Source organism: Bombyx mori, chromosome 10 (assembly GCF_030269925.1).
Source record: "Bombyx mori chromosome 10, ASM3026992v2".
Taxonomy (NCBI): Eukaryota; Metazoa; Arthropoda; class Insecta; order Lepidoptera; family Bombycidae; genus Bombyx; species Bombyx mori.
Genome location: NC_085116.1, coordinates 1,649,078 through 1,662,248, shown reverse-complemented (window position 1 = coordinate 1,662,248; position 13,171 = coordinate 1,649,078). Strand labels below are relative to the sequence as shown.

The window sequence follows — 13,171 nt, the reverse complement described above, 5'->3', positions numbered from 1 at the left end:
GCGTGACTCCTTTACAGCAGGCAGAGGCAAGAGGCAGTGGCAGACTAAAACCTTTTGGGGGTCTTCATTGCGCAATAAATACGATATATTTTAACTATTTTTGCATAAAGTCGATCAGCGATATGTCAAACCGTATTAAAGCTAACTACGATTTTATGTGATTACATTTAGTCCATATTAAAGTTCAATGATCTGTCGATATTAAATATGTGATCGCGTGTTGAATATGGTTTACTTATCTATTCGATACGTCTGTCGGTGTATAAGTCACTTAACACGTTTTATTATAAATAATTCGAGTTATTACTATAATATTGCAAACGTACCACGATTTGAAGTCGTTGTGGCCTAAAGGATAAGACGTCCGGTGCATTCGTATGTAGCGATGCACCGGTATTCGAATCCCGCAGGCGGGTACCAATTTTTCTAATGAAATACGTACTCAACAAATGTTCACGATTGACTTCCACGGTGAAGGAATAACATCGTGTAATAAAAATCAAACCCGCAAAATTATAATTTGCGTAATCACTGGTGGTAGGACCTCTTGTGAGTCTGCGCGGGTGGGTACCACCACTTAACCTATTTCTACCGTGAACAGTAATGCGTTTCGGTTTGAAGGGTGGGACAGCCGTTGTAACTATACTTGAGACCTTAGAACTTATATCTCAAGGTGGGTGGCGCATTTACGTTGTGGATGTCTAGGGGCTTCAGTAACCACTTAACACCAGGTGGGCTGTGAGCGCGTCCACTCATACAAGCAATAAAAAAAAATTATAACTTTTATAAATCATCCATACGTCGTTCATAGAAGTTTCTAGATGTCAATAAAGAGCGCGTTGCGATGCCGGCTACAGTGCCGGGCGTACAGTGAAACAATAATTGAGCTCCAATTACAAGAATTTCCAGCAACAAGGAAATGCTGCGCTCTGTTATCGCGGCGTGCAAGGTTCCCTTCATATTTTCATTGCATTACGATCGTAAACTTGGAACAATGGACCGCTCGAAAACGCTTATCCCGATTTTTAGTATTGCGTGCTTAGAAAGAACCGCGGAAATGCGTGATGCGAGACTCAGAAGTATCTGCACTGTGTAAGGTCTGTGTATTCCTGAAACCGAAAACGGGTCGTGGAGCCGGTTAATACAGACACGAAGCCATTGAATTCATTATTTATTTTGTGAGAACATAATAAACTCTTTATTTGACACCACATGTACAGAATAAGCATATAAAACAAATAATAGACGGTGACATAAATTGGCGGCCTTATCTCTGAAAGCGATCTCTTCCTGGCAACCTTGCAGGGAGAGGAATAAGCAAACTAGCATGGACGGTGCTATATCTTAATAAGCTTACATAAAAATATATACTTATATACACATGTGAAAAATAAATACAATATAAGACAGACTTAGATACGATTATATGCAAATAAATACTAAAAATATGCAAGTAAATACAAAATAAAATAAGTACCAACTTATACAGTTATATCGTAGGAGCCATATTATTGTGCAACATATATATATTCTTTTTTTATATCTTAGATGGATGGACGAGCTCACAGCCCACCAGCCGTGCGATTCTGTAAGCGTTGTTTAACAAACTCGCACGTGAATTTGGTGTGAGTTTTCAAATTGGCATTCTGTAAATTTCATTGTAGTGCCGAATCTACACTAGCGCCCCTCGCGGGTGAATTGAACTAGCAAGCGTGAGTTTTTTTTACTAAAATGTATGAGTTGACGTTTGAAACGGCATTCTGTAGTGTAAATCACGTCGAATTTCGGCAAGAACTTCGCATCGCAAAATCATTTTAATTGTCAAATCAAAAGTTAGTGTTTTATGTGTTTGTTGTGAGTGAGAATATACGAAAACGTTATAAACCGCTGTTAATTATTAAAAAAATACTATTAATTAACAAAATTGCACTTTAAAATAACTTTATTCTTCATCGATATTTTGTGGAGCGTATGTTTTTATTGAAAACATTGTTGAAAGAGGCTGACGCTACGGATCAGCGTGAAATGCGTCGACAAGCCTACGAAATTCACAATTTATCACTTTTAACTTGAGATGACGACCATGTAAAAGTATAAAGAAAGTGTATAGATTGTCGAAGGATCATATGAACCAGTTAGGGTGTGAATTACACCCTTTGATGAAGACCACTAAAAGCCATTGAAAAGGACTTTCAACTCTTCTAAAGGTAGGTATTCCACGTGGTAAGATTGTGTCTTTATGTACAAAATAGGTACTTTATAACATATTATTAAAGTTTGCCCATTTGTTTATATCCAACTCTCCCATTATTGTAAAACTATACCACTAAACTAATCTACCAAAAATATCTTGAAAGAATACAAATTAGATTCTCTAATAACTATGTGTATTGTTTAATGATTATTTCTTAGTTTCAGTTATTGTGCACCTTGTTATTTTTGGCCAATTGAAGTTACCAAAAAAATCATAAAAGAAAATATAAGAACACATTTGTCCCAGACATCCCAGTGTATATCTGAGGTTGTGGAGGCTCTGAACAACCCAGCAACTATATATAAATATTTAAGATTCCCACAGAATGCTCAAGAATGGCAAAAGTTGAAGGAAAAGCAAAGAAAAAAGAAGAAGGTGGTTTAAGCTAAATAGGAACAGATGGCGGTGCACTATAAAAAACAAACTGTTTCAAGGCCATGACCACGACCCTCAGTAATGAGGAAACCCATGCAAGGAGGAGGAGGAGAGGTTTAAGCTAAATAAAAAAATGTTTTCTTCATAAAAAATTACCAATATTAATGTAATGCTAAATATTGCAGTTTTTATGAAAAATTTAGAATCCTTTGGGTTATTGGGTGTATTGATGGGAAGTTGGTGGCCTTAAAAAGATCTGCTACCAATAAAAAATGGTTTTACTGTCGCAAAGAATATCATGCAAGAAATGTACAATTTGTAAAGCTATTAATATTTTTCGAAATTCTGATATGTAATCCATAAACGAAATGTGTATTAAGAACCTATGTATTCAGATTGTATTCATTTCAGTTAAATTGTAATTGTGTATATTGCTATAAGTTATTGTGAAATATAGTATTTATCTTAAATAAACTTTATTCAGTTATAATCAAAACAAAATAAAATCTACTAGATTAGTCAATGACAGCAAGTAATGACCATTATAATTATTTAACATCTTTTCGGGCTTTCTGTATATTGTCAACGTTCCAACCATATGACACCTTTTGCTATTTTTTTTTTCATTGCTTAGATCGGTGGACGAGCTCCCAGCCCACCTGGTGTTAAATGGTTACTGAAGCCCATAGACATCTACAACATAAATGCGCCACCCACCTTGAGATATAAATTCTAAGGTCTCAGTATAGTTACAACAGCTGCCCCACCCTTCAAACCGAAACACATTACTGCTTCACGGCAGAAATAGGCGATAACGCTATGCTATGCTAGCTAATACCTGCTAATAATAGCTAGCTATTGCTAATATGGAGGAAGATACTCCTGATGCTTTGTAGCACCGCCTTCATTCCACTGCCCGTAATTCAGTGTAAAGAACAATAGGTATGTTAAAGAGTAGATTCAGGTGTTTGCTGATCTATAGGGTGCCAATTTACCACCCTGATAAGATAGCAAAAATAGTTGTTGCGTGTTGTGTTTTGCACAACATTTGCAATTGTGCAGAGCTGCCCGTTCCCATGATTTCAGATGATGAGATTACATGTACATTAAGGTGGTCATGTTGAATTACTTTGTTAAATTTTACTAATTAGCTAACTTATAGTGTGAAGTAACTTCAAATATAAATGAATGATTTATAAAAATAGTTTTATTATAGTTTTAGTCAATAGTTATATACAATAATTTTGAAATTTGTTTGCATCAGTAACTTATGTGGAAATACAGGTTTAAAATTGCTAGCGCTGCATGTGCTAATTCCACCAACAGTTCATCCTTCTTGCAGATTGTCTGTGTTCAAAAATGCTTTGGACGACACACATATGAACACCCTGAATCTTCACCTGCAGTTCCTTATCCACAAAATTCTCTCAGTAATTTGAGTACACTCTGCTTTTCATTGTAAAAGTGGTGAAATAGCAGGTCAGGTGTTGAGGTGCTGAAAAAAATAATAAATTTATTTAAAAACAAGGTTAGGTAAAATACAATGTTTACAATACATGCAACAAAATGTTTTTATTTACAAGTAACAGCATTATACACAAATCAATGTCCCTAATATGGTGGTTCAATGAATAGGTACTTTGACCTGAATAAACACATATCAACCCAATCTCTTGACTAACATGTGAGACCTACTGTGGCTGGAGCTACTAGTAGTAGCATCACAATAAGTAGAAGTTACTTGCATTTAGTTAGAGGATGATGACTGCAAAATAGGTGATTCTTGATGCAATGCTAAAAAGGCAATAAATATTAATTTTTAAAATGCAAGTTTTGTTTAGGTATTTATTTCAGATAATTAGGCATAACATACATACCTGTATGTTTGCGATTGTTCCAATACTGATACATTTTCCGAGTTGGCTAAAAATTCTCCTTACAATATTCTGATGATGTGGATTAGTATTTCCAATCTGTTGTAGTTCCTTAAATATAATAAAATAGGTTATGCCTAAATTTTGTTCTTTATTTTAAACTGAGTATGCAGCCTTTAGCCAACATAATGTCAGTTTAGTCAATACTCTGGCACTGCCTGCCACCCCTGTACCAGTATGCACACCTTTTACCATAGATACAGTCACCTCTGCATCAATAAATACATTCCAACAACATCAATCTAACTTGCAATACCTAAATTGTGAATGATTTGATTTATTTAATTCAATATAATTTTTTTGTTGGTGAATTTGAGATACAAATAAATTACCTTCATGCCCTGTTAAAATAGAACATCAATAAAAACGTAGTAGATAGATATATCATACATAAATATATGTTAACATGTCCTAAATATCTCACCGGGAATGGATCTTAACTGACAAGAGAATTTAGTTCCTATATTTTTTTAATATCCTTGTTCTCTGAACATGTTGAGATTCGATTAATCCTTTTGTTTCGCTAGCTTTTAACCCAAAACGTTTATCAATGCCTCTATTTGCGCCAATGTCGGATGAGAAGAACGCTCTTTAAATCTGTTGGTAATATATTTAAATTTTACATTAAAAACGAATGGATGAAACATTGATAGCCTCAAATTAACTTTTACTTACCTCATAATTTTTATTTAACGTTAAATTCACTCACAAAGTATCAACAAATCTAGAAAAAGCAAAATAAAAACTTCCGACCGCTCGAAATTGTTTTGAAAACAATTAAAATTCTGTTTTTTAATTCTGGTATTCGCCAGTGCACGCAAAGGAACTTAGCGTACAGCCAGAAATTACAATTAATTTCATAAATATATGACTTTTAATTTTCTTTTTAGATATATTAGATGTCGTTTAAACACCAAAGCTTAAATTCATAGTATTTTCTTACAGAATGCTTCTAAATACAAAGAAAAACTGAAACCGGTAAGCTTCGATTTACATTTGCGTGTATACGGCTATCCCTAGTAGTATTGTAAACAAACTTCGTTGTCACTTCACTTCGCTCGAGGCAGGGTAATTAAGATTAGTGTTTACAGAATGCCAAATCAAGGTCATTCCATTGCGAATGCGAAGTGATGGAGAATTTCGTAGTGAGATGCGAGTTCTTGTTTGAATTTTAGAGAATCGCACGGCTGGTGTTAAGTGGTTACTGGAACCCATAGACATCTACAACGTAAATGCGCCACCCACCTTGAGATATAAGTTCTAAGATCTCAGTATAGTTACAACGGTTGCCCTACCCTTCAGACCGAATCGCATTACTGTTTCACGACAGAAATAGGTAGGGCGGTGGTACCTACCCGTGCGGACTCACAAGAGGTCCTACCAGCAGTAAAATAGTGTAGTTAACGAAATAAAGTGAGTTTTACGGCTTTCTCTCCACCCCTCTCCTCTCCAGCTGCCACTATTCCTCCGTCCACACAATATTACCAAACGCACAACATGCGAATTGGCTCCGCGTCTTATTTTCTAATTTCAGAATATTTTTTGCATTGCCCTCAATGTAATGCAATTAAAGGTGGGCTGACACGCGGAGTTGACCGCTGGCGGGTACTAGTTGACTTCACATTCCATTGCGCTTTCATTTGATGGTGACTGCGGGTACAATAAGAATTGTAATTCTTTTTTTGATAATGTCTACTATTATGCAACTACCGCTGATAGCATTTTTGGAAATTATAAATGGGCTTAGTAACATTCAATTTAGGGTTTAAATGGAAGTTAAAAATTTTCAACTTGAAATTGTAGAATTCTCTTAGGTTTTGTTTTGTCTTGGAAAAATGACTCTTATTTTTTAGGAAACAAGGTGGATGTAGTTCTCGGATGTATATTTGTTTGTAACATCCTGTTGCGGTGGCGGCGCGCGGATGTGGCGTAGGCAGTGACCAATAAAACCATAAAGCTTCGAGAAGTTTTAGATATTACGGTTGTGAAATATTAGGTATTATCTACGAATACATTTTCGATGGGTATTACCACTTTTATATGGTTGTGTTTAGTTTCTTTTTTGGATTTTTCTAATATCTCCAAAATATCTTTCCGATATCGAACGACTTTAATTATTTTTCTTTGATTTTTAATAAGATCTGACCTCATTAACTGTGACGAAAAATTATTTGTTATTGAAAAGCAATCTATCGTGTGTAACGATCAATCAGTGTCTAAGAACAGTCTTAAAGCGGACAAACTTTAAACTAGACTAAACGTCGCCTAAATAGAACTAATCTGTTGGGTCCTCGAATCCCCTTACGGGGGAGAGGGTCGGGCCTCAAGGCAACCCTCTCTGCTCAGGCATAGGCCCCCTGTCTAATGAGGCAGGAATGATGATCTTATGTGCTGGAATAAGTTGTTCTGAGTGAGAGTTGTTCTGAAATTTGAAGTTTGAAAGTTGTTCTGAAATGAGTTTTCTTCTGTCTTCCTTCCTCTATTGTGTCTTCTGTCTTCTCTTCCAAGAGCGGCCGTTACTTTCCGCCAAAAATTGTTTTTTTCAAGCAAATACTACATTTTTATTTTATCCACAATTACTCGGTTCAGTGTCGACGAACACCGTTCCCATGTAGTTTCATTCTCTTCACCATTACGTAGCACCTGTTAACTACAACCTGTACATATTTAATTAGTCCTGAGACTAGACTAGCGTTTGTCAATGCATAACAACAGCGGTTGTCGCCCGAGACGCACGCGCGCTCTCCGAACCTTCTCGAACAAGGAGCCTCGCAAATCGAAACGAAATTACAATTATGAAATCGTAGTCAAATTAAATCATATTAATAAAAGTGTATTCGAAGAGTTTTACCGCCAAATTCGAAATTGGAATTCGAATCGTGTTTATTTTTTTCTAATAAAACAGCGCATGCATTAGTTTAACGCGGCTTGAATTCGAAATACGAAATTTGAAAAACGTATTAGACGTAACAAAAAGGCAAAGAGGTTTTACCAGAAGATTCTGTGTTGGAATTTTAATTGTGTCAAAGTTGATGGAAAAATAAATATTGAATTTGTTTGTGTGTGAGTTTTATTGGACTGTGCCTGGATTTGGTTTATCTGTAACGAGATGACCCCTGTCGGACTACTGTTCAAAGTTAACAGGTAAGGTTTGAACCATTAGTTAAGGCTGACGGCGCAATGTATTTAAGAGTCAAGCCAACTTTTTAATTTTACTAAGCTTACAATAAAATAAACTCACATTACTATTTGTATTGTTAAAAGCATTTCCAGTCAGGCTTTTGTGTAATTTCGTTTAGTATAAAATCGTGCTGTATTTATTTAATTCAATTACTAAAAGCCTTGTTTATTTTTAAACCCATTTTTAAATTAATTTTAGTATGGTCGTGGTTAAAGAAGATTTTTTTATTGTCGTTTTGGGCAGACGTGCTAACGGCCTGGTGATGGTGAATGGTTACCGTCACCCATGGACGTCAGCAATGATGATCGATTACGAATACTTAATTTGAGCTATGTCCTTCGTAAAGCGGATGACATCGCCTTAAATATTAGTATGCCAGTGAAGTAGCAAGTTTTTAAACACAAAACAATTCGGGAAGGTGTCACGTGCGATCGTGTTTGTATTGTACATATTTTATTTTTTAGATCTAAGCTGTACGTACGCTCTTTATGGTACCCGTGTATTTATTAAAGAGATCCATCTATGTTGTGATATTTTATCTGTGGGAATTTTAAAATTTGTTTTACCATATGTTATATAGCTTTAAAGAATAGGATTTAAAGAAATTAAATTACGACTGTTGTAACGTGATCAGATTGAGCAGTGATCCGCATGTAATTGTTGATTTTAGTATTATTACAATTAATAGTTTTGGAACAATAGGTGCGTATGGCTTAGTAATAAAGGGATGATCGTTTGTTGACTTGATATTATCGCTTTATTGTCGTTGTTTCGTCGCAGGTTATAAGAATATGTAATAGGATTTTGTTTAACAGAGATCGCATATATTGCGAGATTGTCTTCGAAATGTCGTTAGAGTTTTTGCTTAATTCCCTACATTCTGTAATAGCTACACTGTGTAAATGTTAAAGTAATTTACATTACCATGAAAAAAATATATTAATATTATTTAGGTACTTCGAACAAAATTATTTTACGTTTTTTTGCTTAAGTGGGTGGCCCACGTGATGTTAAGTGGCAGGGTTGTGGTACCGTGCGGACTCACAAGACGTCCTACCACCAGTTATTACGCAAATTATAATTTTGCGGGTTTGATTTTTATTGAACTTGGAAGTCAATCGTGAAGATTTGATAAGTACGTATTTCATTAGAAAAATTGGTACCCGCCAGCGGGATTCGAACACTGGTACATCGCAAGATACGAATGCACCGGACGTCTTATCCTTTAGGCCACGACGATTCCTAAATAAATCGCTTAAATAGTGAGAATCCCATTAGTTACTAAGTACACTGATGAATAAATACGCTACGGATGCAATTAACAAACTCACGGATAAGCTCTGTCCACTCCGTTTAATTAGCGGCGCGATGATATTTTAATTGCAGCTCCTTAAGATTAATTTCTACGAATTAAGCAGTGGCTGTTTAACGATCACCGTCCGATATGCACGGGCGAGTTAGCTTTGTGCACACTCCAGCAGGCGTGCGATGCTGTTTGCTATAGGGGATTGTTCTGAGGGAAATCCGTAATTGGCGCCAATACTCATAATATAACAAACATTTGGCTCTCCCTCCGTGCTTCGTATTCCTTAGTGACCTTTACGGAGCACTTTTGTCAGGACTATTTTGTTAATTTTATTTATTACATTTACTTCAGATTTTGCATCCATATTACATTCATTAACATTTCATGTAGTATACCAGAATTTAATAAAAACAATAACTACAATCTCGGAATAGAATAAAAGCAATAATAACACAACAAAAAATCAAGTAATAATATTAAAACAAAACTCAAAATTAACGTTTAAACTACCTTAACCTAAAGGCTGGTTTGGATCCAGAGTGATGTTCCTCCATTTATTCCTGTCCTCCGCGCAGTGGATATCGACGTTGATGCTGAAGTCCAACGTCGTCTTAATCTGATCGGACCAGCGCATGGGACTACGCCCCCTGGGCCTCTTTCCTTCCACTTTGCCGGTGACGAGATTATCGCCCTTATTCCTCGCAACGTGACCGAAAAACTCTAAAATCCTATGTAGGCAAATGGTGGAGAGTCTTGTGGAGACGCCTAGTTCTTCCAGGATTTATGGCATTTGGCTCTAAAGACATATAATTTGTTTTTTTTTAATTTAATTAGTGTGACTGACTCGCTGGTACAGTAGTAAGCTTGTGACTGTGATGTCCAGCGTCGTGGGTTCGATTCCCACATCGGGGCAACCATTTGTGTGATGAACAAAGGAGACGGAAAATCGTGGGCCAAAAATGTAATAACTTGGAATCTAGTCTAAAAAATTTGTCATATTTTTTTATATAAGAATATAAAAAATCACCTCAATCCTCTTTCTGGGACCGGAGAAAAATGAGAAAGTTAGTTTTTGTTGGTATAACGGTGTGATCGATTTAATTAATCGATTACAGGATTATAAAAAGAAAAACATTGTACTAGGTAATTAATGCAAAGTAATTAAATGAGCGATTTATACTTGTTGTATACAAGTGCGGTATGCGCCGGATTTAATTGCGATTATATACATAAATGAAGAAAAAGTCTATTATTACTTAGCAAAGTAATATGATTATCGATTTCAAATCGATTAAAATCGATTGTATTTTTGATGACAGCTTTGACAGTAAGCTGACATGACGTTTGTTCATAGATTATACAATTATTTTTTTGCGCTTGTTGGTTTTTTCTGCTCTACTCGTTTTGTATCTTCGACGCATTTTGAGTGTGTATCTATCGGGCTTTTTTATATTTTCAACGATCACTGCTTTATTATTACGGATTACAACTCTGCCAGCCTTGTACGACAATTGCTTCTACACTGGACACCGAAGATCGCTCACACGTTTGACTTGAAATTATTGCATTGGATACTGTTGAAATTATGGATCGCTGTGTGAATTGTGGGATAGCAATTCCATATTCCATACCTGATATATATCATTGATATTCATTCATAATATGACATTTAAAAGATTATCCAATGGATATAATAAACATTTACTTATGCTTAAATAAGTTATTATTCAGCTCTTTTAAAGAGATTGTAACATAACCTAACTTTTACTAAATCTTTATTAACTCGGCTCTCAGATTGAGAAAACTTTTATAATTTTCAGCAAGGTACTGATAAATCTGAATCTATTAATTCATATTAGTTTCATCACGTTACATTCGGGCCCAAAAATGTATGTAATCGTTTCAGTCTCCTTTCTTTGCTGTTTGCCTGGCAGCTTAACTACATAATATGTATATTTTTAAAAGTATACTAGTATGTATGTCAGTCTCTGGTACACATAGCCCTGTGCTAATGCTAAATTGGAGCCGAATGACCGTGTGTGATTTGTTTCCAGTTATTGTTACGAGGTTCACCCCTAGTGATTAAAGCTGTTTGATTTATGTCGCTTAATACGTTTTCGGTTAATACGCGACATTTATCTTTGTAATTAAAGGTCTGTTGGTATTACTATTGATAATTCGATGTTCGATAATTGAACTTCAATTAAGTTTATCTACCAACCGGAGGGACGCGGCCCCGTAGGGAGACCTAGGTACCACTGGTTTGACGCTGTGGAAGGGAATTTACGTGAGCTCCAAGTGTCGAACTGGCAAGGCGATGTTTATTGTCGAAGGCCAAGACCTATTTCGGGGTCACAGCGCCAGCGCAGTAGTAGTATTAGGAGGTGAGAGCCCGTAGATTTTGGTTCAGATAGCGTACTTTCTATTTTAAACATACATTATCGTACGTATGTTTGTTTGTTTACGTGCAAAGTTAACTTGAAATTTTCATTCTTGATTCGATTTATTATTTAAGCGAGTTTTTGTTTGTTTTAAGCTACCCATATTATTTCCTGTAGAATCTTGCAAATTATCTAAGTATCCGTTTCGTCAACGCATGACAAGATTGACCAATTCGAAAAATGTTTGATAGCTTACGATATCAATCGCTCTGAAGTGTTGTAGTTCCTTAACAAATATCGAGTGGTCGCTGTGGAAGATTCAATTACACGTAACTAACGGTTCTTTTAATGTTATTTAAATGTGATATTTTGACGTCACACTCGGATGCGCATTTTACATACATTTGTCGACTTAAGAATAAGAGGGGGGCCTCAATTCGGAGGGTGTTTCTATTGAACTTTGTATTTTCAGTCAAAACTCGAATATTATAAATTTTGTTTTAAGGGAACAAATGATCATCCTTCCGCTTGTATCTATGGCCACGTTCACTTTGTTCTTGTCTATGGTCCTCGGTAACTAATAAACAAGAGTTGGGCCTTGTTCACTCAAATGTGAAAGAAAAAAAAATTGGCAGTCATCCACCTCATCATTACATTGTTTTGTACAAAGCTACTTTTTTGTTTAATTCGGTAATTTAAAATAATCTATTTTATACAATATTTCGAGTGTTCAGAGTACATGAAAACTGGTTTAATATTTACGAATAGATGTAAAGAAAAAAAAAGTTTTTAGCATTTTGATATATTGTAATAGCCGGTTCACAAAATTAATAATTAAAAATGACGAACATCTATTTAGATTTCCGAAGTAAGCTTATGTAAGCAGAGACTACGTTCTTTTTTTTTATAGCTTAGATTGGTGGACGAGCTCATGGCCCACTTGTTTTTAAGCGGTTACAACGTAAGTGCACCGCGCACCTTGAGATATAAGTTCTAAGGTCTACTGAGACCTTAGAACTTATATCTAACTTAGAACTTATATCGGATAGCCGTTTTAACTATATTGATAGTTACAACGGCTATCCCACGCTTCAAACCGAAAAGCATTACTGCTTCACGGCAGAAATAGGCAGAGCGGTGCTATCTACCCGTTCGGACTTATAAAAGGTCCTAGCATCAGTAATTACGCAAATTATAATTTTGCGGGTTTGATTTTTATTATACGATATAAATACATAAATACGATATAAATAGTATTGTTAATAAGCGGTAATAAAAGTCTGCGGGGTTGGAGTACAATCGATAGAAGAACACTGGATGTCTTGAGGACTACTAGGTTACCACCATACCCATCTCCTGAAGATAAACAGCGAGACAGGTCCCGACCTTCTGTTTACAAAGAAACAAAAAAAAAGGTGGTCGAATCCAGGAGTTTGCGTCGTATCTGTGTCAACGACATGCAACCGTGTGGTCGCAATGTCGTGTTCACAGCACGCTAACAGTAATCACACGAGAGTTTCTAACGAAAGATTCACACTTACATTGTATCTCTGCATATTTTACGCCGCTGCGACATAGTAAAAAGAATAGTCGAATTTAACGGGTTTAATGGCTTCGAGCTAATGAAAACTGAAGTTCGAAGTCTGAACAGGATAACATTTAGAACCATACATGACAAAAAAAGGTCAATCGAAATTCGACTTTAAACACTGATACGTCATGATTCAAATCGACGTGGCC

At 35.8% G+C, this 13,171-nt stretch overlaps 1 protein-coding gene and 2 long non-coding RNA genes across 4 annotated transcripts in view; 2 read left to right on the top strand and 1 right to left on the bottom strand.

Moving 5' to 3' along the window:
* The window catches only part of LOC101737830 (TNF receptor-associated factor 4), a 154,931-nt gene that overhangs the window by 21,870 nt on the left and 119,890 nt on the right, over positions 1–13,171 (top strand). Inside the window, exon 1 of one of the 2 annotated variants that reach the window (XM_021350822.3) lies at positions 7,063–7,707. The exons of the other annotated variant lie outside the window; for it this stretch is intronic. Coding sequence (XP_021206497.1) covers positions 7,673–7,707 — 35 coding nt within the window. The 5' untranslated portion in view covers positions 7,063–7,672. Of the gene's footprint in view, positions 1–7,062; positions 7,708–13,171 lie in introns of those variants that run through there. 2 annotated transcript variants of the gene reach the window in all.
* On the top strand, positions 1,567–3,831 carry LOC119629045 (uncharacterized). Its single transcript, XR_005245147.2, has 2 exons — positions 1,567–2,207; positions 2,413–3,831. It is a non-coding gene; the product is annotated as an uncharacterized LOC119629045 (long non-coding RNA).
* Positions 3,819–5,364, bottom strand: LOC101737961 (uncharacterized). Its single transcript, XR_009973952.1, has 2 exons — positions 5,239–5,364; positions 3,819–5,160 (listed from the first exon to the last, which is right to left on the bottom strand). It is a non-coding gene; the product is annotated as an uncharacterized LOC101737961 (long non-coding RNA).